The 25,919-nt window shown below is 38.9% G+C and overlaps 1 protein-coding gene across 1 annotated transcript; it reads left to right on the top strand.

The window, feature by feature from the left end:
* The first annotated feature begins 2,790 nt into the window (after positions 1 to 2,790).
* Positions 2,791 to 17,101, top strand: slbp.L (stem-loop binding protein L homeolog). Its single transcript, NM_001088357.1, is given in 10 exon segments — positions 2,791 to 2,868; positions 4,247 to 4,378; positions 6,049 to 6,156; positions 6,433 to 6,495; positions 7,873 to 8,004; positions 8,551 to 8,700; positions 11,140 to 11,188; positions 12,884 to 13,625; positions 13,669 to 14,863; positions 15,086 to 17,101. Coding segments are annotated over 8 exon segments (765 nt in total). The 5' UTR covers positions 2,791 to 2,830; the 3' UTR covers positions 12,977 to 13,625; positions 13,669 to 14,863; positions 15,086 to 17,101.
* Positions 17,102 to 25,919: the final 8,818 nt, after the last annotated feature.

The raw sequence follows: 25,919 nt of genomic DNA, 5'->3' as shown, positions 1-25,919 counted from the left end.
TAACTGGTTGAGCCACCCTTAGCAGCAATAACTGCAATCAAGCGTTTGCGATAACTTGCAACGAGTCTTTTACAGCGCTCTGGAGGAATTTTGGCCCACTCATCTTTGCAGAATTGTCGTAATTCAGCTTTATTTGAGGGTTTTCTAGCATGAACCATCCTTTTTAAGGTCATGCCACAACATCTCAATAGGATTCAGGTCAGGACTTTGACTAGGCCACTCCAAAGTCTTCATTTTGTTTTTCTTCAGCCATTCAGAGGTGGATTTGCTAGTGTGTTTTGGGTCATTGTCCTGCTGCAGCACCCAAGATCGCTTCAGCTTGAGTTGACGAACAGATGGCCGGACATTCTCCTTCAGGATTTTTTGGTAGACAGTAGAATTCATGGTTCCATCTATCACAGCAAGTCTTCCAGGTCCTGAAGCAGCAAACAACCCCAGACCATCACACTACCACCACCATATTTTACTGTTGGTATGATGTTCTTTTTCTGAAATGCTGTGTTACTTTTACGCCAGATGTAACGGGACGCGCACCTTCCAAAAAGTTCAACTTTTGTCTCGTCGGTCCACAAGGTATTTTCCCAAAAGTCTTGGCAATCATTGAGATGTTTTTTAGCAAAATTGAGACGAGCCTTAATGTTCTTTTTGCTTAAAAGTGGTTTGCGCCTTGGAAATCTGCCATGCAGGCCGTTTTTGCTCAGTCTCTTTCTTATGGTGGAGTCGTGAACACTGACCTTAATTGAGACAAGTGAGGCCTGCAGTTCTTTAGATGTTGTCCTGGGGTCTTTTGTGGCCTCTCGGATGAGTTGTCTCTGCGCTCTTGGGGTAATTTTGGTCGGCCGGCCACTCCTGGGAAGGTTCACCACTGTTCCATGTGTGGATAATGGCTCTCACTGTGGTTCGCTGGAGTCCCAAAGCTTTAGAAATGGCTTTATAACCTTTGAAATTGAACTCAGGTGTTATAAACCACAGTTAAGTTATTTTTTAACAAGGGGGGCAATCACTTTTTCACACAGGCCCCTGTAGATTTGGAGTTTTTTTTCTCCCTTAATAACGTAAACCTTCATTTAAAAACTGCATTTTGTGTTCAATTATGTTATCTTTGACTAATAGTTAACGGTTTTTGATGAGCAGAAACATTTAAGTGTGACAAACATGCAAAAGAATAAGAAATCAGGAAGGGGGCAAATAGTTTTTCACACCACTGTATACATGTAGGATTGCCACCTGGCCGGTATTTTCCAGGCCTGGTCGGTCACAATGATGGCTGATCCCAATGTTATTAAAAAAAGAAAAAAGATAAACATATTGGAAAGCCGGTATTTTTTTCCAGAAAAGGTGGCAACCCTACATATACTTGATGCCAATATTATTAACAGGGAGTATAGTCAGTACTTCTAGTTTGTGGTAATAAAACAGCAGTCTCCCTATGTTTTTAGTTTTCTTCCCTATTAATAATATTAGCATGGAGCATCATTGTTACAGGTAGGGTTGCCACCTGGCCGGTGTTTTACTGGCCTGTCTGGTAAAAATGATGGCTGACCCCAATGGTATTAATAGGGAAAAAGATAAATATTTTTTTCCAGAAAAGGTGGCATCCCTAGTTACAGGCCAGGGGGCAACACTATGGGGCACATTTACTATGGGTTGAATATCGAGGGTTAATTAACCCTCGATGTTCGACCATCGAAGTTAAATCCTTCGAATATCGAAAGGATTTACCGCAATTCGTTCGATTAAATCCTTCGAATCGAACGATTCGAAGGATTTTAATTCATCGATCAAACGATTTTCCTTCAAACAGAAATTGCTAGGAAAGCCTATGGGGACCTTCCCCATAAGCTAACATTGGTGCTCGGTAGGTTTTAGGTGGCGAAGTAGGTGGTCAAAGTTTTTTTTTAAAGAGACAGTACTTCGACTATCGAATGGTCGAATAGTCGAACGATTTTTAGTTCAAATCGTTCAATTCGAAGTTGAAGTCGAAGGTCGAAGTAGCCAATTTGATGGTCGAAATAGCCAAAAAAATACTTCGAAATTCAAAGTGTTTTTCATTCTAATCCTTCACTCGAGCTTAGTAAATGTGCCCCCCATCTGTCAGTTCAGTTGTTGTTCAGCTGGCAGCGAGGGCCACCACCATCTGAAACCAGGCCTTTATCTCTGGGACCCTTAACAAAGATCACATTTACACAGCAACACCTCAAAATAATGGTTCAAATATTTTCAGCAAAAAGGTGAACTGTGTGGAAATTTAAAGCAGCAGTTCCTCGGTGAAATCAGTGGTCAAAAAGCTTTAGCAGTTTGGTTATTTGTAACAATTTGTATTTTTTTTGCGCTAAATGAGGACACTTTGGATTTGGCGGGGAAATTTCTGGTTCAAAATTTACATACGGAACTATAGGCAATGCTGCACCTATCAGCTCAATGAATTGGCTCGGCTTCTACCGAGGCTCCACCCTCCCCTCCCCCAGCGCTGATTGATGGCAAGGCTAAACCAATCCCAACGCGGATACCTCGAATCTTCCATCCAAGAGAAGGGGTGCTAGATTCCAATGAAATCGATCCATTCCGTTTTTTTTGTCACTGCCCATATAATTTTGCTTTACAGCATATATAAACGAAGTTCCTATAATTAAATCGTGTTATGGGGATCGTTTGCTGTTGAGAGGAGCGCGTTGGTAGCTTCTGGTAATCTTTCCCCCCCCCCGCATTGTTATTGGTACGTTCCTACGTAGCAGAGCTGGGTTATGTTTGCGGGATTCTGGCGCGCTTCTCCCAGACCTAAGAGAACATCTTGAAAGGAAGAGAGGTCACCTGCTCAGGGATCGCAGTCATGTCGGACCACTGGCGCACTATCAGCGAGGAACACAGGTATTAGACGCGCGCATTCAGGCCAGGGAGCCTAGGTATCCAGACTTGCCGCAGCCCGTCCATTTTATTACATAGAGGATACAAATAGGCACCTGCAGGTTTGGCGCCAACCGTCTCTCCCCCCTCAGGTTGCGCCTTCTAATGGGCCCAGAGCTGATAAACGCCTCTGTGCGAGCTTCTGATTGGCCCCGGCCTTTCCCCTTCTATCATCTACTTTCTGTGTGAAAAATAGGAACTAAGGGAGATAAATGTTATTATTAATCCAATCATGACACAAAACACTTCTATAACTAAGGCACCTGCTCCGTAAATGGAGAATATTCTCTATTATTTCCATACTGTTGGAATATGAAGCAGAAAAATGAATTTCCCTTAGGCGGACCCATGTGAAGCCGCGCACCGGAAATGAACGATAAAATGGCTTCCGGTTCGCTGTTTACTGTTCAGCCAGCGCAGACCGACATTTGTCCCTTTTGTACAGTGATCATATATAGTCAGTCATTCTTGTTAAGGGCAACTAAGCCAGCCCATGGATTAATCCATTTGTTTCTCATACAATGAAGCCTCCCCACTTAGTAGTGTAAATTTCACCAAACAAGACTGAAATCTGACTTAATTCTCTAAGGCAGTTGTGTTCTAAAAGACACTAAGTTTGGCAGGAGCAGTAACTCGTAGCAGCCAATCAGCAGGCAGAATTTACCAGTCTCCTGTCTTATTGGTTGCTATAGGTTACTGCTCCTGGGCAAACTAAGTGCCTTTTATTACATATGGGGTTAAGCCGTTGCTGCTAGAATAACAGCACCTTTTTACTCCTTTTTTTTGTCAGTAAGGAATGTTTAAATTGCTATTTAGCCTTATTTGCTCTTTAATTACCATGCATTCAGTGGTGAGCAAGGTGCTGGGAATTTGTGCCTTGCATTATCTTTAAAAGGTAACGGTTAACTCTCTGGTTGTGACTTAAAATCCTACGAAGGGCTAAAGCAAACACTGACAGATGGGAAAACATTAATGCCTTGGTTTTAAGTGTCATGCTGTTTACAACAGTTAATCAATTTAAAAATATATTTGCCAGCCAACGTATCCTAGTCCCCTCCATGCATGGAGTCCCTGGTCGACCTGTAGCTGTGCTGTACATTTATATGGAGATGCAGTTTTGGTTGTAACTCGGAATACTGGGTGGGGGGGGGTCGAGATACAGACTGATAGATAGAGAATATCATGTAAAGCAAGGCACTTGCAGGAAAATATAGTATTCCAATGTTTGTCTTCCTTGAGACCTTTCTCAGTGAGTGCGGCTATTTTTTCTTTATATGAATACAGTAGAACCCCCATTATACTAAATTATGACTAAAGAACTACATTTTACTGCTTGTTATAGGCCTCATGCACCCTCTCGCTGGTCACAAGGAAGGAAGCGATGCTCAGACGGAAAACTGAGACGTCACGATGATACAGATTCCACAGTTTTTGATACTAAGCCTTCCGAAGAACCTCAAGCGAGGCCTGACAGGTATTGTATAGTGTTGGCATATAACTGCTGTTTGTGTTTCTGCTTGCCTCCCTTTCCTTTACCTTGGCAACTGTAACTGTTTTTGTGCTTGTACAGGTATTAGGTCTGTTATCCAGAAAGTTATTCAGAAAGCTCCAAATTAGAGAGAGACCATCTCCCATAGACTACATTTTATCCAAATAATGCAAATTTTTAAAAAGGATTTCTTTTTTCTCTCTGTAATAACAGTACATTGTACTTAATCCCAACTAAGATATAATTAATCCTTATTGGAAGCAAAACCAGCCTATTGGGTTTCATTTTTACATGACTTTCTAGTAGAATTACAGAAAGATCATTATCCAGAAAACCCCAGTCCTGAGCGTTCTGGATAATGGGTGCCTGACCTTCTTTAGCACTATCCTTATCTATTTTTCATGAAGCATATATAAAGAGAATATAAGTGACTCTTTGAGAGAAGTAGACTTCAGTATAAACATGTCCTTGAAGCTTGGCACTAAGGCCTTTCCCAAAATGAATATTGTGGTACAGCCTTTCTTGGGGGGGGGGGGTGCCTTGTAACAGACCTTTTCATATGATGGTAACCGTTCTATTTTTACTCTGAATTGTCCTTATTGATAACAATAAACTTGCTTATTATACTTTCTAGCAGCATTAATCCAAGGCAGAGAAACAAGTTTGATTAGTTTTAGATTATGATGAGTGATGGAACAGCTGTAGCTTGATACGAGAAACAACCATGTTGCCATTTTTAACCCTTTAAACCATTTTTTTGTTAGATTTGTGTTAAACAGACTCCAGTTTGGTATTTCAGCACCTATCTGCTTTCTAGGATCTAAATTAAAAAAAAAAACTAGGCATTGAGTTTGAGTTACACTGGAATATGAATAAGAGGCTGAATAGATTGGATAAGGAATTTATAAAAAAAAAAAACTAGGCTTGTGGCCGGTGGTGTCGCTTACCCCCATTTGAAACCTAGAAAGTCAGAAGAGGTAACTAATTGAAAAACTATGAAAAAAAAATAAATTCTTAAGAGGTGGTTCACCTTTTAAGTTAAATTTTAGTATGTTATAGAATGGCATTCTAAGCAACTCTCCAATTGGCCATCATTTTTTTGTTTTTAATAGTTTTTTGAATTTTTTTCTGTTTCCAGCTTTCTAATGGGGGTCACTGACCCCATCTAAAAACAAATGCTCTGTAAGGCTACACATTAATAGTTGCTGCTACTTTTTGTTACTCCTCTTTATTTTCAGGCATCTTATTCATATTCCAGTCTCTTGTTCATATCCATGCATGGTTGCCAGTGTAATTTGAACCCTAGAAACCAGACTGCGGAAATTGCAACTGGAGAGCTGCTGGAAAAAGCTAAATAACTCCAAAACCACAAATAATGAAAAATGACAACCAATTGCAAATTGTCTCAGAATATCACTCTCTACATCATACTAAACATTAACTGAAAGGCGAACAACCCCTTTAAGTGAAAATATGAAGACCAGCTGAAAAGTTGCTAAGGATTGGTCGTTGTATAACATACTGAAAGTTAGCTTAAAAGTGAACTACAACTTTAAGATCAAAAAAAGTAATGATAGTTTAAAGTCTCCTCTCTGCTTAGAAACAGGAATTGCTGCATTCTACACTTGTTCTAACATGACCTTTTTTTCTACCAGCTTTACAACCCCTGAAAGTCATAAGCCAGTGGCAAGATGCAAAGACTGGGGCAGTGCAGTGGAAGAAGATGAGCAGCTGAGGGAAAAAGTTGACCAAGACATAGCTCGGTTGGTTTATAGAAGGTTTTTTTTTCTGATGTCCAGTTTGAGAATAAACATAGGACTACTAGCTAAAGTAGACTTATTTTGTGCTTACAATGCTTTGCTACTGCCTGCTACTTGAATAACTTGGAAGTATGCCAAGCACTTTTTAGTAGTTTTACATTCACACTTTGTGATTGCAGCAACGTTTGCTATACAAAACCATATTTATGGTGGTATGAAATGCTGCTTCCCCCCCACCTGAATTTTGTAGTGGTGTAATCTTATTCTATCCTTTCCCAGATACAGGAGGAAACTTCTGATTAATGAATTTGGCAGAAGAGAAAGGAGATCATCGTCTGGAAGGTGAGTTTGAATCTAAGCGACAGTAACTGTCTGTGGCCTTGGCTGAGTGGGGTCTTATTTTTGCATTATATGGATGAACTACTCTGGTGTTTTGAGGTCATTTTGTATGGCTAAGGGTAATGGCACAATAGGAGATACAGTAGAATCCTATAAGTTTTTCAGGGTATTGTATTGTGCATAATATATAGGTGGGACCACAAAACGATGTAAAATGAGGGAAAACATAAAATCAGGATGTACATTTTAATTTTCATTTTTTTTTTAGTAAAAATAAGGAAAGCCTTTGTTACTGCTTTTCAGTTGCCAACAAAAAAATACATCCATACCAAAATCTAGTAGTTTAAGAGGGTTCATACAATTTAAGCGATCCTATGGATAGCCTCACTGTTAAATTGTATGACTTAGCCTTTGAAATAAATCTGGATATTCCATGGACTGTTCAAAAGGGTTTCTTTTTTTTCTTTTTTCTAAACTTCTATGTACCAACTCTTTATCTAGAGAACAGGTTATCATTTTTCGGGGCTGCAATGACCATGTAATGTCCTATAATCCGATATTCCTAAATTTAGCCAATTTGATTAGGCTCGCATTTCTAAAATGCGGCCTGACCTAAAACCTTAATTTGAAGTTGGAGAGCAAGTGATGAAATTTAAAATTTAATTTAAGCTTCAGCACACTGAAATGATGGATGAAAAGAAACAGATGCTGACAGTGATGGTGAAGAGTAAATTGATTATTGCCGAAAATGATGCAGAATTTAATTGATTGTATTTAAAATTTTCTTTCAGTATGATGAAGCTTATATTACGTTTTCATTTTCACGATAGTTCCCCTTTAATCTGAATGTCTCCTTCAGTTATTTGGTGCTTTAAAGTCATATCACATAAAGGTGCTCCTTTAGCCCTGATTAGTAAAAGATATGGGTGAATCTGAAACCCCTGCATTACATGTCTTGACACAATCCTAGATTTGTTGCGTAGGAGATAGAATGCTCCAAAAGACAGGTCAGCACTGCTTTGCTAAAATACTGGGGCTCAATTCTGAACACTGGTTGCTATGGGTAACTTGTGCTACAAATTGCCCAGTCAATAATGCTTTAGTCATTCTGTCTGCAGCCAATTAATAGCCAATGGGACGAGCCTAATATGCCTTTGAAGTGCAAAGTAGTCCCAGATCGAAAATGGCCAATGTTTGGTACCAACAGGCAACCTCAGCTGTAGATTGTCCAGGACTGCATTTTTAGTAACTGGACTGACCTATGCAGATATCTTGCAGCATGAAGTTCTACTGTACTATTTAAAATTAAGATCTATTGAGTTATGGTTACTTGGATACTTGCAATATTCTTCACACTTTTTTTTTTTTTTTCGGTTCCAGTTCTGATTCAAAGGATTCATCTACACATGGAGAGATGGAAACTGACCCAGCTGTAATTACAAGAAGACAGAAGCAGATTAACTATGGAAAAAATACGATTGCATATGATCGATACATTAAGGCAGTGCCAAGGTATTCTTTTTGTATAAAATTAGCACTTCAGCTTTAGTTGCAACTGTTAAAGGGGCTGTTCACCTTTAAATTTTAGTATGATGTAGAGAGGGATATTCTGAGACAATTCGCAATTGGTTTTAATTTTTTTTTTATTTGTGGTTTTTGAGTTATTTAGCTTTTTATTCAGCAGCTCTCCATTTTGCAATTTCAGCAATCTGGTCCAAATGACCCTAGTAACCATGCATTGATTTGAATAAGCGACTGGAATATGAATTTTAGAAGCCTGAATAGAAAGACAAGTAAAAAGTCTTTACAGCGCGTTTGTTTATTATATGGGGTCAGTGACCCCCATTTTAAAACTGGACATTCTGAAGGCAAATTATTTAAAAACTTAAATTAAATAATGACCAATTGTGAAGTTGCTTACAATTAGCTATTCTGTAACATACTAAAGGTTAACTTAAAGGTGAACCACTCCTTGTTAGTAAATGGCACCCTTACCCCACATTATATAGTATGCAAATACATTCTTGTGTAAGTAAATTTAAGCGGTTTGCTTTTTAGACATCTTCGAGAGCCTAATGTTCATCCTAGAACTCCCAATAAGTTCAAAAAATACAGCCGCAGATCTTGGGACCAGCAAATCAGGCTGTGGAGAATTGCTCTACATCAGTGGGACCCTCCTGCAGCGGAAGGCAGTGACTTGCAGCCTTTGTAAGTTGTCATCCTATAATCTTTTTATTTCAACACTTAAGCAAGTAGAATAACGTGATGCTGTAACATAAGAAAATGCCTCCTGTTTAGGTGAACTGCCATTTTTCAGTGAGATTTATCAGTACCTAGTCTTTGTAGCAGCTTTTTAATGTCATGGCTTTGGAAACCAAACTAATTTTCATAATCGTTCTTGTTCAATCCGTTGCTCTTTTCTTAAAGGAGAACTAAAGGAGTACCAGCCCAAGGCAACCACAGCCCTTTAGCAGTAAAGATCTGTGTCTCCAAAGATGCCCCAGTAGCTCCCCATCTTCTTTTCTGCTGATTCACTGCACATGCTCTGTGCTGCTGTCACTTACTGAGCTTAGGGACCCACTCACAATATACAGTACACATAGAATAGAAATGTCACAATATAAGGCTGATTAGTAATTAATACAGATAATTACTACATGGCAGCACAGAAACCAGTGCAATTAGCATCAGAATTTAATAATCAGAAAACCTGTAGCATCAGCTTATATTACAGGGGAAGCTTTTTCTGCTGGATAATTAGTGACGAACCCTAAGCTGAGCTTCTCAACAGCCAATCAGAGCCCACTGAGCATGTGAGTGTCACAGACACTTTCCAAGATGGTGACCCCCTGTGACAAGTTTGAAGTCCTGGATCATTGCTGCTATTGACAAGCTGACACTTTAGCCTCGTGCAATAAGTTCTATATATAAAACATGGCATTTTAGCCACATTCATTTTTAGGGTTTAGTTCTCCTTTAACAGCATACTTTGTATCACATTAATTCATTAGGCTGTGGCTTATATATACATATATTATTTCCAAACATTCTTTGCTTGAGCTTTATAATCTTGCCATAAACATACTATCTAATGCTTTTAAACTATCTATCCGATCCCGCAGGTTCTCTTGAGGGGGCTGCTATATTTGTGTTGCAGTAGACTGTTGATGTTATAAATAATACAGGTTGACAAGACACTGGCAAAACAAGTTTAGCAACTTACAAAACAAACCTATCTGTGAAAAATGATCAACATGACCTATATGCAACTTCTAATGTAACTTCATATTTTGAAGTTTGTCCATATCACTTTAAAGGAATTCAGTGTAAATATGCTGTGCAAAATAAAAGATGTTTCTAATCTAGTTAGTTAGCCAAAAATGTAATGTATAAAGGCTGGAGTGACTGGATGTGTAACATAATAGCCACAACACTACTTACTACTTTTCAGCTCTCTTGGTTTCCACTGGTTACCAGGCAGTAACCAATCAGTGACTTGAGGGGGCCACATGGGTCATAACTGGTGCTTTTGAATCTGAGCTGACGATTGTAAACTCACTGAATAGTTATGTCCCATTTGGGCCCCCTTAAAGGGCACCTATCACAGCCAAAATCAAACACATATTAACAATCTGACCAGTACAAGCTAAACACGTTTAATCAAACTACATATATAGTTTTTTGAAAAAACTGCAGGTTTTAAAAAAAAATCCCTTACTTTGTCAAATGGGTTCTTTCAGTGAGGGAGGCCATATTGAGACTCTAACAGAGACTATAATGTGCAAATTTCAGGAGCATGCTCAGATTGTAACACTGCTTTGAGTATTCTACCCAGAATGCCTTGTTTTAGTAAACTCCTCCACTAGAAGTATCCATTAGAAGTGCTGCCACCTGCTAACTTCCAGCAGGTGGCAGCACTACTGTACAGCAGCTAACACACAGGTTTGGCTGATTTGAAAATAGCTTAGAAGGGTTGATAAGCAAACAAGGAATTTGAACTGAGCATGTGCGAGATTTCAGAGCTACAGTTGGCTGGGAAGATATAGGTAGGAGGAGCCAGTGAAATCCAAGATGGCTGCCTCAGCTAGAACTGCAGGGGAGATAGGGGAGATCTTGCAGAAGGAATAGGGAGCTGATCATTTACATTATACAAACAATTCTAACTGTTTTAAAAATCGGATTTCTTGACTTTTCACATAGTGTATTTACTTAGTAAATGATTTTGGTCATGATTGGTGCCCTTTAAGTCACTGACTAACTCCGTTATAGAGCTGAAAAGCAGGAAGTAGTGTTCTATGTTACACATCCAGTCACTCCAGCCTTTATACATTACATTTTTGGCTAACTTTATTGAAAACCTTTTTTATTTTGCACAGCCTATCGATTTACCCAGTTTTTATTTTTACTCTGAACTCTTCCTTAAAATGCTTATGATGTATAGGTTAGAAAAGTGTATTCATAGAACGAATACTTCTAAGCATGTTTATCCCTGAACCATCATGAACTTTGCAATCTGGTGACTACTGTTTCGTCTCTCAATCAGCCGGCTGCGTAAAGTGCAGATATTCTTTAATATGTGATTTATGAAAAGTCTTTGATTCTACATTATGCTGTTGTCCTGATGTATAATTTGTTTTTAATTTCTAGTATGGAAGAAGATATGGTCTGCACAGAAACAAGTTCTCAAGAGAACCTAGTAAGTTTTGATTTTTTTTTTTTGTCCATTCTGTTCTTGATAGTGGTCCGGTGTAAGCCAACCTATAAAGTTTTATTGCATCATCTAATGTGAAACTTGTGTTTTATATATTGCTGTTGGATATTACTCCTCTTACCAATGACCATTTTAAATACCCACCCCTACCAGTGAATGTTGGCACCAATATGATCCATATACAGTGTTTCCAAAAAGTCTCTCGTTTGTAAGTGCCATTCCATATTTTAACCATAAGATGTCAGTGTTGGATTTCCATGAAAGTTCTCTTCAGATATATATAAAACTCAAAACAGTTACTTTGTTTTCACACTGAAACACTGTAACATTTAAAAGCATGTTACTTACAGACTTCAGAAATTTAATTATTCTTAGATACTAAGTATATACTCTCCTGTGGAATGAAAAGATACAAATGAGATACTGTTTATCATAGTACTGAAATGCAAAACCTCAGGAAACCATTTAGTTGCAATTTCCCATTCAGTCCCTTGGGGATGGCACAGTCCAGTTCATGTATCCAGAACGCTTCACGTTTTAAAGGGGTTGTTCACCTTCAAACTAGTTGGTTTCAGATAGATCACCAGAAATAAAAACTTTTTCCAATGACTTTCTATTTTCTATGTGTGACCTGAAGTGTAAAGTGTCATTTCTCTCCTTCTGAAGCAGCTCTGGGAGGGGGGTCGCCGATCCTGTAAATTGTTCTAAATTGATACATTTAGTTGATCCATTTCTTATCTTTGTCCCTGCTGAGCAGAATCTCTGGGTTTCATTACAGGCAGCTGTTAGAATTGATACAATAGTTGCTAATACTCCAGAGATACTGCTGAGAAATGTATCAACTCAATGTTGTAAAATTGTAACAGTTTAGAATCTCGCCTGAATTACTGAGCTGGCAGACTCCCAACACCAGACACACAAACATTCACCTTTAAACTTAGATTTTGGAAAAAACGTAAAAAATAAATAATGGCAAGTAATTGAAAAAAGTATTTCTGGGGAACAATCTAAAAACAACTGAATTGAAAAAAGTGTTTGGAAGGTGAACATCCCCTTTAAACGACTATTGATATCGCCACCCCTGGGTGCTTTTGCTATGTGATTGGCATACGGTACATTTAAATGTACAGTAGGAAAAAAAGAAATAGGCCGCTCCAAACTCACGCCCTGTGTGTTCTTAGTGTAGCTCCACTTTAGTGTTCCGGTTGCTCTGTAATACTGGCTCAAGACAAAGGCGGCACTCCGGTTAAAAAAAGGTGTTTTATTCCAACTGGTCACTGACCTACAACACATAATGCTTTCGGGAGTAACTCCCTTAATCATAGGCTTGCATATTCAGTCATGTCACTTCCTTAAGTAGGCCTTACAACAGTGGCCCCTCAAGGTTATTCGTAGGATTACAATGTCCTGTTTGTCAAAACATGGAATGGCACAAAAATACTTTTTTTTTGGAAACAATTGACGTCATATTGGGGACAAAATTCACTGGTAGGGGTGGCTATATAAACTGTTAAACAATATGTACACACTATCCTTAAGAAATTATATATGTATATAAAAAATTTTTTTTTTTTTTTTTTGGGATAGCTTTGTGACTTTTAATATTTTGTCTTTAAGGTTAATGACCTTTAGCTCTGTGCAATGACCTCTTCACCCGCCCTAACTATTTGTTTTCATTAGTTCACAGGCACTCCTACTAAGGTCCGGAAAGTTGAAGCAGACGATGCCTTTGATCTGGAACCCTGCTTTATTGAGGAGGAATTGCTTAGTTAACGCACAGTCCTTTACCAGAAGCAAGGGCCTGGGATTTGTATTTTTTTCATCATATGCCCTGTTTACACCTAACAGCAGAAACTAAATCTTCACACCCAGGTCCACTCTTGTGCAGCTATACGATGTAAGATTTCATGAAGTAACCAGACTGCCTTACCCAATGCAGAGCTTTTGGTGCTGGTAAAGGTCTGCTAGGTGGAGTTCTTCAAAGCACTTGATATTGGAGCAGCGGAGCTGTATCTGCATATCTCCACCTACTCTCCAACCAAACAGATGGTGGTTTGCCTAACCGGCTTTATAAAATGTAAATACCTATAACTGGTTGAAGATGTCTTCTGCACTGTTTGCTTTGTGTGAATTGCCAGCAATTTTGGCACGGTATAAGCCTTTTTCTTTTGACTTGTTTTGATCCTTGATTTTGTTTGCTTTGCATGCTATACATTATGAAAGTTGATCACCCATAGTACCAAGTATATCAATTATAGCTCCATGGGGCATATTTACTTCTTTGTAGATGTTGCCCATGGCAATCAATCGGCAATTTAAACAGCCACTTATAAGTTAGAAAACAAACATATACCTGGTTGCTATGGGCAACATCTCCAGAAATCTCCACATATTTATCTCCAATGTTGGAAAACGTGCCCACATGTGTTTTATCCCAACGGAAACCAATATTTCATACTTGTTACGTAGTTGAAATGTGTAGTCGGAAAGATGCTACTTTTCTGCTGCGGTATTTCTATAGGTCCAACAGTCTTACAATGAACTGCTGTTTTCTGTTTATAGATGTTTGTGTTAATCTTGCATAGGCTTTGATATCTAATGATTAGGGGCTGAAAGGATTTACCCATGGGTGTATTGTGGCTTCAAGCTCAGATTCTGTTTTTCACCACAGTTCATTGAAGAAGCAGGTATATTTGGCTAGTGAGCTTATGGCCCTCTTCATGGTGACTGTCACCTGCTTAAACTGCAGAAAGAATGATGCTCTATTTAGCATCTGGAACATCCAGCATGTGTTTTTAAAGTCACGAGCTAAACATTCTGAAGATCGTGCCTCCTAATTTTCTACCATGATGCACTGTGGTGTTTGAGTAATTGAAGCGGAGCCTGTGAGTAGTGAAAGCAAACTTTATCAAGGGTAGGACTAAAGACATTTTCGTCGCGATCCGACAAATCGTATGTAACAAAAATAAGGTAAGTGAATGCATTGTCGTATTGTGTTGCAGCGTTGATCCGATGCGACACGACTTTTGGATGCAGAAGATGAGTGCATCCGACAGTCGTGTCTGATCAACGCTGCAACACAATACGACAATGCATTCACGGTAAAACGTATTTTTGTCGGATCCCGACGATATGTCCATGTAGTCCTACCCTAAAGCTCTTGCCACTTGGGAGTATTTTTAAATAATGCAGCAGTACCATTGCCAGCTCCTGGGGATTGTTTGTTTATTCTATGCCCCTTTTTTTCTCAAAGCTCTACATTGTTAGTGATGCAGCATTTTGAAAATGTAGGCTGCAGTGCCTACATACATAGGGAGGTGGATGGGGCCCAGCGATCAGATAATAAAAATACAGACGGTCTGATCAAGGGCCACATCAACAAACGGAATTTTCAAACCTGCCTGATCGACATGCCAGATATTGCTGAGGGAAGCCTGTCTGAGGGCCCCATAAACTGCCCAATAAACTGCCAACTTAATCTGTCAGCGGCTTATATTTGCCTGTGTATGGTGGCCTAAAAGGCTGTTAACATAAAAAAAAATTTTGGTTTCTACATAACACAAAAAACATCCACGATACATTTAAAGTTTTTATTAAGAAATGGCTTACAGATACTCTGCTTGCGCTCCTCTTCATAAAAGGTGACAGGGAGATGATCTATCGTGCGGCACTCTTATTTCTCCTCCCTGGCCATCTCCTATAGATGGCAGGGAGGAGAAATCAAACGCCGCACAATGGATTGTCGTCCTGTCGCCTTTGCTGAAGAGGAGCTCAAGAGTATCGGTAAGCTATTTCTTAATAAAGACTTTGCGAATTTAAAGTTAAATATATCTTGGGGTTTTTTGTTTTTTTTTTATGTAGAAACACTTTTTAAAACATTTTTTGTTACTGGTCCTTTAAGGAGAAGTGGTTGTGCACATCATTCTGTAGCCAGTCGGGTTTTGTTTTTTGCTGTATTTTAAAATTATCAAATGGTTGTGTACTTGTACTTTATCTTCAATTTTTCTATTTGAAATACTTGTTTGGTTCAGCTCTAAAAAACGCTTTTTTTTTTCCCCCAACATGAATTTTTTTTTTTTTGTGTTTAGGTTGCTTTTGAGTTGAAATGTGGCCTAAATCTGCTTTCTTGCAGGGTCAGAGGTCTAAGTATCTATAAAAATGCAGTTGTCCCTCAAATTAGCAGATTCTGTTGGGCTGCAAACTGCTCGGTCACTTTAATGGCAAGTTCTGACCCAAACATATCAAACTTGCATTCAGGATATCCTCTTCCCTATATTCTAACTAAAGAAATGACTGGTATCTTTTGACTCTTCAACATTTATTGGCTTGTCATTCTCCATACCACTAGCATTTCAGTGTCCCTTATTTTTATTTTTCAAGGAAAGTTAAATTGACTAGAATACTTAAATCTGCCTTAACAGGGGCATGTTAACAGTTAGGGATACTTAACACCTCTTTGGCTTTTCTTGCTAAACATCTCTGGAGCAACTTATTGTTTGGGAAGAACATGAATAGACCATGGTCAGCCAGAACACCTACAGTCATCAGTGGGGAGTTCTTATTGTTCTGAAATTGAAATATCATGGACGGCTCTTGTAAGTTCAGACTAAATGCTGGAGTTGGGTGAATGGAATTTGAGGTGTTGCGTTTGAGTGTGTTATCTGTATTGTGGGGAAGACTTTGCTTTCGGGATGATCTGTTCGTCATTTCGAAGGCTTTAATCGCCGGCGATTATCCATTGACTGCATTTAGTGTAGTCTCTTAGATTTTGTTTTAGTTTTTCTCTGCCAGTGTTATTCAGTTGGCAGAGGAACCTTTACATCGTGAATGTTGTACTGAAGTACTTGTGTTGCAGAGTTCAGTGCTCTAGCATTTAGTCTAAGTAAAATGTGGCGGATACTACTAAAGCCATGCAGCAGACTGTACTCTCATAGGACTGGATGACACTTGCATGTTTTATTGCTTGTTGTTCTCATGAACCACTTCTGGAAGTCCTTCTGTAGTCAGACTTGCAGGAACAGCATCCCAAACGTGTGTGCATTACCAGTGATGTTGCTTATAGCAACCAATCAGATCTTTGGTTTTGTTTTCCAAACTGTTGAAATCTTGTTTGGTTGATATGGACGCCATTACTGGTAATGCTTCACTCCACTTTTTACTCCGCATGATAAATAGGCCTCTTAACGTTGCTTCAGGGTGGTGGCACACGCTGTGATTCAGGGAGATTAGTCGCCCACCTCGGCTTTCCAAAGTCGCCCGAAGTTTCCTCGTGAGACAACTTTGGGCGAAAACAAAGCGATCCAAGTGCCATCCCGCCGGTGATTCACATTCTAGCCAACGGGAAGACATTTCAGGTAGATTAGTTGCCTGAAGAGGCTGACAATATCCAAGTCTTCTTGGATATTGCGTCTATGGGCACCTTAAGACTAGAGCCTTATTTGTTGCATGATGGAACAAGTGAAAGTTATTGTGGCTATTTTAACTGTATTACCCAAATGGGCTGACTGGCAGGATTCCGGATCATCTAGTTCAACTCAGCAGCACCTTTTAAATCATATAGAAATGTCCCCTTATGAATTAAGCTCCTTGTTTTTATTCAATCCCAGTAACGAATAGAATACATAAATGCCCTACATGGTTTAGTTCATGCCTCCTTTATAAACGGTGTACAAATTTGTTTTGCATCTTGAAATGTAAATATTTGCGACATTGCCTGTATAAAGCCGTAATGTAACATTTTGCAAGTTACTTTTTTAAAACTGTAATGCTCTTTATGTACAAATTTTGTAAATGTTGCTTTTGTACATGCAGTTGTACGCTCTGCTCATGTTTATTTACAAATTCATCTGTAATGAACTGTTTTGATAAATAAAAACAATTGCTGTCCATTTTTCTTAATCACTGCCTCTTTGTTTTTAATGTGTGGATAGTGGGAGGTTTTAATAGCACGTTTAAAGAACTCTGATTTTTCTTAAATGTTTCCAAATTACACTGCAAATCACTCGCGCTACCATATAAAATTCCTGAACCAGCAAGTATATATATGTAATTTTTTTTTTTAAGTTATAATATTGGTGTGTAGGTGACATCTTCGATAATTTTGCCTGGTCATGTGCTTACAGAAAGAGCCAGCACTTTAGATTTGGAACTGCTTTCTGGCAGGCTGTTTCTCCTACTCAGTGTAACTGAATATCACTCCAACTTGCAGTAAAGAGTGACTGAAGTTTATCAGAGCACAAGTCACATGACTGGCAACAGCTGGGAAACTGACCATATGTCTAGCTCCATGCCAGATTTCAAAAATACATGACAGTATCATTGAAGAATTTATTGGACTGCAGCAGGTGGCTTGTAGCTACTTTCAGATCAGTTGCATGGTTTACATAGGGTTTTGTTTTTGCCCCTATACATTGTTTAGATCTCGTGCTGCTGAGCATACAACACGCTATTGTCAATCTCTGGCTTGGGCAAAGTCATACAATTTATATCCATGAATAGAATCATTTCTGTAGTGTGCCACGTCAATTCCGAAAAGGAAGACTATCCTTGGTTTCATGTGGTCTGAATCTGCCATAAGATGCCCCGTTACTACTTTTTCTTATATTGAAAGTAGTTGCTTGGTTAATTTGGGTTGGGGGAAAAAAAAATACTCCCACGTTCAAACCCTCCAATTAGACCTCCCGTGCACATGTATCACATGCCTAAAAATACCTGTATATACCCTTGGGATTCCCCAGCAATTGTAATTGTGTGGTGCACCTTTAAGTTAACTTAGTATGTCACAGTGGATAATTCTAAGCAACTTTCCAATTGGCCTTCAATTTCTTTTCAATCCTTTCAGTTACTTGCCTTTTCTTCTGATTCTTTCCAACTTACAAATTGGATCAAAAAAAAAAACCAAATGCTCTAAGTATACGAATATGTTGTTGGTTTTACTTTAAATTACTCTTTCTCTTCAGGCCCTCTCCTATTTATAGTCCAGTCTCTTATTCAAATCAATGCATGTTTGCTAGTCTTAAAAATAGCAAGAAGGGTGCACTCCCCTGGTGTAATCTCTTCGCAATAAATGTTTAATAGGAATAAAATGCACTTCGAATCTTTTCAAAGATTCAAATAGGGACTGAAATTTGAATGATCATTAAGGGGAATTAGCACAAAATGACTGCAGAGAGGAGATGCACAAAATGGCTGCTGGGAAGAGATGCACAAAATGGCTCCTGGGAGGAGATACACAAAACGGCTGCTGGGAGGAGACGCACACAATGGCTGCTGAGAGGAGATACACAAAATGGCTGCTGGGAAGAGATGCACACAATGGCTGCTGCCCTCATTCTGACCCTAACAAATGGAGGGAAAGTGATATAAAATTGCTACAGTGAGTGAGAAGCTGCAGATGGCAGTGCAGAGAACTAGCTGTGCTCTACTTGCTTCCCATTCCTCTGGTATTGCTTGGGTTTCAATTAACCCCATGATAACTAAAGATCTGTCACTTTAGGTTCTTGCTGTGGCAAATGACTGTGGCAGCTGTATGTCATGGGTATGTGGGCACCTCACTTATCTTATTCCTTATCCATGTTGTGTGGCTCCCAGCAGATTCTCTGATGTTCAGGTAATTGGTACTGACCTGCTACTAGCCATACATATGAATAGTGCAGTTTGTATCTTCCTATCAATGATTATGCATCATGTAGTTACAGACAAACTCAAAAAAAAGGATGATCACATAAAACCCAGGCATTGGGAATTTCACTATATATATCTGCAATACCAGTGTCCAAATCTGGATTTCCTGGTTATCTCAATCTTCCTCAGAACACACATGGTTTTGGTGCATAGTTATCTGATACCCTACGTACGTTATTTGGGGTCTGACAGATACACGTGTTTGTTTTACGGGTCCTGACACATTTATAGTTATCCATACCTCCCAACATTCGAAAAGGAGGATAAAAAAAGATCTGCCGAGTGTAAAAACAAAGAGTTGGTCACACCCCCTAAATACCATTTTAAAAAATTTGGCGTGTTAAATGTTCAAGGGGGTTATTTATCAAAGATTGTGTGTTTAGAGTTTTTTTTGTTTTTTTTTAACCTCAAATGAACTCAAAACTCGAATGGTATCTTAATAAAAAAAAACTTGAATGGGAAAAAACAGATTCTGCCAGTTCGAGTCCCGAAACCTGAAAAGCAAATTGATTTAAAAGCCTTGAATCTCATGGTTCAAATGGTTCAAGGGACCTCTGCCATTGACTTCTACATGACCTCGACTGGTTTTAGAGGCTGTATTTTCTTATACAGGTATGGGACCTGTTATCCAGAATGCTCGGGACATGGGGTTTTCCAGAAAACAGATCTTTCCGTTCATGCCTTAAGTCTAATAGAAATTCATTTAATCAATAAATAAACCCAATAGGCTGGTTTTGCTTCCAATAAGGATTACTTATGTCTTAGTTGTTGGATCAAGTACAAGGTGCTGGTTTATTATTACAGAGAAAAAGGAAATCATTTTTAAAAATTTGGATTATTTGGATAAAATGTAGTCTATGGGAGACAGCCATTCCGTAATTCAGAGCTTTCTGTATATCGGGTTTCCGGATAAGGGATGATATACCTGTATGAGCTCTATCCAGGGTCGGGGTCCGAATATTCGAGTTTTTTTAACCTAAAAATGTGAGTTTTGACCAAAAAAATCAACTTGAAAACTCAAATTTTCATGGAAAACACAGCTCGAACCTTAATAAATCTGCCCCTATGTGTTATCACAGTTTTACTAATGAAAGTGAATTGCCCTTTAAGCTGCAAGTTTCAGTTCTCCTAAGAGACCTGCTTATATTAAATAGTTACAATTGTATCTAAGTGCAGTTGATGTGTATTCTGGGCTCTGCTAAAAGTCTCTTGTTTAATTAAAGGGCATGTAAAGTCTAAAATACAATAAGGCTAGAAATGCTGTATTTTGTATACTAAATATAAACATTAACTTACTGCACCACAAATAATTTATGCTTTCAAAGTTGGCTACAGGGGGTCACCATCTTGTAACTTTGTTATACATCTTTGCAAGACCAAGACTGTGCACATGCTCAGTGTGGTCTGGGCTGCTTAGGGATCGTCATAAACAAAGCTGCTTGAGTTCTGCATGGCTGGGAAGTAAGGCGGGGGCTCCCCCTGCTGTTCATAAGTATGATTGTTTCCCTGCTCAGCAGTTAGGGACCATCTGACAATTCCTATCCACAGCAGTAAATGAAGGGAGAATTTCACTGCATACAGTCAGGTTAATTATAAAAACGGTATACATTTTTTAATTAAAGTATATTGGAGATAGGTTTATTTTTCATTAACGAAAGTAAAATGGGATTTTATTTTTTTGACTTGAAATGCCCTTTAAGTTTGAGAAACTGGCTGTTCAGTACAGGAGAGCAAAGAGAAACTCTGGACATTTCAGTAAGAAACGGACTGTGGGCTCAGCTTAAAATCAGGACAGTCCCGTGAAAAAACAGATCATTTGGGAGGTGTGTAATGTATATCTGAAATCAAGCTGCCTACAGGGTTTAAAATGATTTCACAGCACCATAATCTTCCATAATGTGCTTCTTCTCTCCCTTGCACACCCCAGCTCTGGTGTTTGGGAGTCCACTCAATAGAAATGGTTCAGATGCTCTTGTCAAGGCACGTGGTGATATTGTGGTGGTTCCTTTTTTGGTGTCACGTGAATGATGTTGAATGAGACGTTTCTTTCCACCATATCTCATCTGGTAGGGATCTGAGGCCACCAGCTTTTATCAGACAGACTTCCAGTCATTCTACGCTGGTTTAGGATGAGTGGGCCTCAGGTCTGGACTGGGAGTCAAAATAGGCCCTGCCATTTAAAGTACATAGAGGCCCAAACAGCCCTCAACCAGCCCACTTAATAGTGACTTTTTATGCAGTGGCGTAACTAGAGTGCGCAGGGCCCCCTGCAAAAAAACATTCAGAGGGGCTTGGCACACTCCTATGCCATCTTCTCGCCCACTTCCCATCCTGCCCCGACTCAGTCCACGCCCCGCCCATGCCTCGCCTGACTCCGCCCAAGGCCTGCCCCGAACCCGCCCACGGCCTGCCTTGACTTGTTTCTTGTTTCCCTTCCTCACCGGTAAGAGAACCGGAACTAGGGGTAGGCAGAAGAGGCACCTGCCTAGGGCACAAAGATATATCCTAATATCCTTCTGCTAAATGAGACTGGACTCTATTCTTGCTCCACCAACCTTTGACAATCCTCCAGAGAAACAAGCTAGTCTTGACGGCTACGTCCCTTCCAGACTAAATAAAAAGATAAATAACTCAAAACCCACAAATAATAAAAAATGAAAACCAGTTGCAATTTGTCTCAGAATATCACTCTCTAGTGATGGGCGAATCTGTCCCATTTCACTTCGCAGAAAATTTGAGAAACTGTGAAAATTTTCAGAAATGCATTGAAAAAAAATGTTATTGGCGCGCGATAAAATTGCACATCAAATTCTTGAAGAGCGACACATTTTTTCAGCCATTAGAGTTTATGGGCATAATTTTCACGGCAAAACTTTCCAAAAAATCTTGCCCTACACTACGGGGCCCATTTACTTAGCTCGAGTGAAGGAATAGAGGAAAAAAACGTTGAATTTCGAATGTTTTTTTTGGCTACTTCGACCATCTAATGGGCTACTTCGACCTTCGACTTTGACTTCGATTCGAATGTTTCGAACTAAAAATCGTTCGACTGTTCAACCATTCGATAGTCGAGGACAATGTTAGCCTATGGGGAAGGTCCCCATAGGCTTCCTAACAATTTTCTGATCTAAGGATAATCCTTCGAACGGTGGATTAAAATCCTTCGAATCGTTCAATTCGAAGGATTTAATCGAACGATTATTCATTCAATCGTAGGAATAGTGCTAAATCCTTCGGCAGTCGAATATCGAGGGTTAATTAACCCTTGATATTCGACCCTAGGTAAATATGCCCCTACAAGTCTACAGCATACTAAAAGTTAATTTAAAGGTGAACAACCCCCAAGCTAAGTGAAGGTAATTTTTGGCTCATGTCTTGGCAACAGGAAGTTTCACTACCCATTGAAAGCAGCAACGAAAAAAACAATTACAATTAAACTCAATCAAGTTTTTTGGGGATCAGAATATTTTTCCCTACCGCTAGCTTAGGTGAAGTGGATCTAAATAAATAAATGTTTGTGAACTTTTTGATGTACACTTTGGCAGTTTGCACTCATTTTTAGTGGTTTCTGAGAGATTAGCAGTTTTATCCCTTTTTTCTTTAAAAACTCACTGAACTCTCCTGTTACCACCCGGCAAAAGTGTCCCATCAAAAGGCTTTTTGTGTTCTCTGGAAGGAAATGTGTAATAAGTAGAAGGTAATTATAGATCTGCAATTTTCTGATGCTTTCAAGATGCTCAATTAAGGGACTATTTGGAAGGAATAATAGGCCTCGTTCCAGGCAGAGGAGAAGGGATATTCTGCATTGTGGTATTTCCCATCAGAAGGCTGTTTTTCTACATTCGTTGTGGTTTAGAGCAGATCTCCTGTTATCACGAGGAATAGGATTACCTTCTGCTGAAATGGGAATTCTGTGTTATAGGATTCAAATAATACTTTTTTAACCAAGCTGTTTAAACCAAAGATATCAACATAATACATTGAGGATGCTGGGACTTTTAACAACATTCACAACATTAACATTATCTAAATTCTGAGACAATTTGCAATTGGTGTTCATTTTTTTATTATTTATGGTTTTGGAGTTATTTCGATTTTTATTCAGCAGCTCTCCAGTTTGCCATTTCAGCAGTCTGGTTGCTAGGCTCCAAATGACCCTAGCAACCATGCACTGATTAAAAGAGATTGAAATATGAATAGGTGACACCTGAATAGAAAGACGACTAATAAAAAGTAGCAACAATACATTTGTAGCCTTACAGAGCATTTGTTGTTTAAATGGGGTCAGTGACCCGCATTTGAAAGCTGGAGAGAGTCAGAAGAAGAAGGCAAATAATTCAAAAGTATAAAAAATAAAGGACAATTGAAACGTTGCTTAGAATTAGCCATTCTATAACATATATTAAGGTGAACCAGGACCAATAGCCAAGTTCATTTTATAATTGTAGTCGTTTTAAGAACAATTACCTCCAATCAACAGTTGGAATATTTAAAGGAAACTCAGACTATTTCTTATCTTATTATTTCTTCCACTGTAGAGGATCCATTTCACTGAGGTGTATCTGAATGGTGAGTTTATTCTTTCACAGGTTCTGTATGTGAGCCATATTGTGTTATTGTGTAACCTTTCCTATACCACTTTTCCGCAGTTTTGCTGCACCCATTGTTGTACTCAGGGATCACCCTGAAAAGTTCTTCTAATTGCTTAAAAATCATTAAACTTCCAGTGACATCAGAAGCTTGAGTAGTATTCTGGAACAGAAAAACATTTCAAAGGCAAATGGTGATACTCAGGCAATTTGCAATTGGTTTTCATATTTATAATTTGTGGGTTTTTGAGTTATTTAGCTTTTTTATTCAGCAGCTCTCCAGTTTGTAATTTCAGCCATCTGGTTTCTAGGGTCCAAATTCCCCTAGCAACCATGCATTGATTTGAATAAGAGACTGGAATATGAATAGGAGAGGCCTGAACAGAAAGATGAGTAATAAAAAGTAGCAATAACAATATATTTGTAGCCTTACAGAGCATTTGTTTTTAGATGGGGTCAGTGACCCTCATTTGAATGCTGGAATGAAAATAACTCAAAAACGATAAAAAAGAAAAAATGAAGGGCAATTGAAAAGCTGCATACTAAATGTTAACTTATAGGTGAACCGCCCCTTTGAAAGAATAATGAAAGTGAGCAAAGAGAGAAGGAGAAATGTATAGGAGAGTGGTCCAACATCATTCCAACCTACGCTGATTACAAATGGTTTTAAAGGTCATGTGGGAAAGCAGACTCTCTGCTGGTTCTGATTGGTGATGGGTGAATCTGTCCCGAAACTCCGAAAGAATTTGCGAAACGGGGAAAAATGTGTGAAAGCACGAAACAGTGAAAATTGCGAAGCGTATTGAAATCAATGTGCGTCAAAATGATTTTGACACAACAATTTTTACGTGCGTGACAATAGTAAAAGTTGTAATGCAACTTTTTTGTCCAAATGCATTAAAGTCAATGGGCGTTATAATTATTTTAACGCGCAAAAATTTTTACACACGTGACTTTTTTTGCAGCTGTTTCACGAAACAAATTGCAGGTGGTGAAATGCTGAAATTCGCCGCATATCCATGCCTGCCGAATAAATTCGCCCATCACTGGTTCTGAGTTTTGGAGCAGAATACAGCGGAATAACAGACCTGTGAAGATTCCTTCAATCCATTGAGGTAAATGGAGTCTTGGCTGGAGAAGAGCTGACTTTATGTTCAGAACCAGCAGTGCAGAGAGGGACCGGTATGACTTGCAAATACAATACAAATAACGAGATCCATTGAAGACTAAAGTACATTAGACAATTGTTTGTTTTTTTTACTGTTCAAAATTACATGTTTAAAGGAAAACTATATCCCCAAAATGAACACTTAAGCAACAGATAGTTCATATCATATTAAGTGACATATTAAAGAATCTTACCAAACTGGAATATATATTTAAGTAAATATTGTCCTTTTACATCTCTTGCCTTAAGCCACCATTTTGTGATGGTCTGTGTGCTGCCTCAGAGATCACCTGACCAGAAATACTGCAGCTCTAATTGTAACAGGAAGAAGTGTGGAAGCAAAAGACACAACTCTGTCTGTTAATTGGCTCATGTGACCTGACATGTATGGTTTGTTGGTATGCTTGTGAGTACAGTGAATCCTACGATCCCAGGGGGCGGCCTTTATTTTTTTAAAATGGCAATTTTCTATTTATGATTACCCAATGGCACATACTACTACAAAAGTATATTATTATGAAAATGGTTTGTTTACATGAAGCAGGATTTTACATATGAGCTGTTTTATTCTTTTTATAGAGACCTACATTGTTTGGGGGGTATAGTTTTCCTTTAAGATTAAATCCCCTTATAAATATGCTCAGGCTGCAAATGCTATACTGTACATCTATATTTCATGCTATAGCTGCTATTTAGCTTGAAGCTGACACTCACAACTGACAGTCATCCTGCTATACCTGAAGAAGCACTGAAGGGGGCAGCAACAGATCATGGAACATGCTAGGGTCACTCATGAACATGGGATCTGTACAGAGACATGTGCTTGCACATTCCAGGACTGTGACCTCTACAATGACCTTTAATAAGCAAAAAGCTTGTCCTGGTTTCAGAATCTTTAGATCATTTGAATGAAACATCATGTTTTTGGGTGGTTGCCTGATTCCATGATCCCACCGTGATAATCTTACACCCGAATCTACATATTATACTTCCAGTGCCATTGCCTTGCAACCGGTTCAAACCGTAACCTTATCTGGGTGGAATGTTTGACTTTTACATTTCCTGTTTATTTAAGTCTAATCAAAACAAGGTCTGGGATTCCTTAGATTGTAAGCTCTTATGGACAGGGCCCCACCGACCTCATTAGTTTATGCTTCTTGCATTGTTTGGAATAGCTTTGTTTCCATTTGTCAGGCTGTTTGTATTCTCCACCAGTATGTTGTACAGCGCTGAGGAACATGTTGGCGTTTTATAAATAGACGGACAAGGATATTAA

This window comes from Xenopus laevis, chromosome 1L, assembly GCF_017654675.1.
Source record: "Xenopus laevis strain J_2021 chromosome 1L, Xenopus_laevis_v10.1, whole genome shotgun sequence".
NCBI lineage: Eukaryota > Metazoa > Chordata > Amphibia > Anura > Pipidae > Xenopus > Xenopus laevis.
The sequence above is the reverse complement of the archived record's forward strand: the minus strand, read 5'-3'. Positions and strand labels throughout refer to the sequence as shown.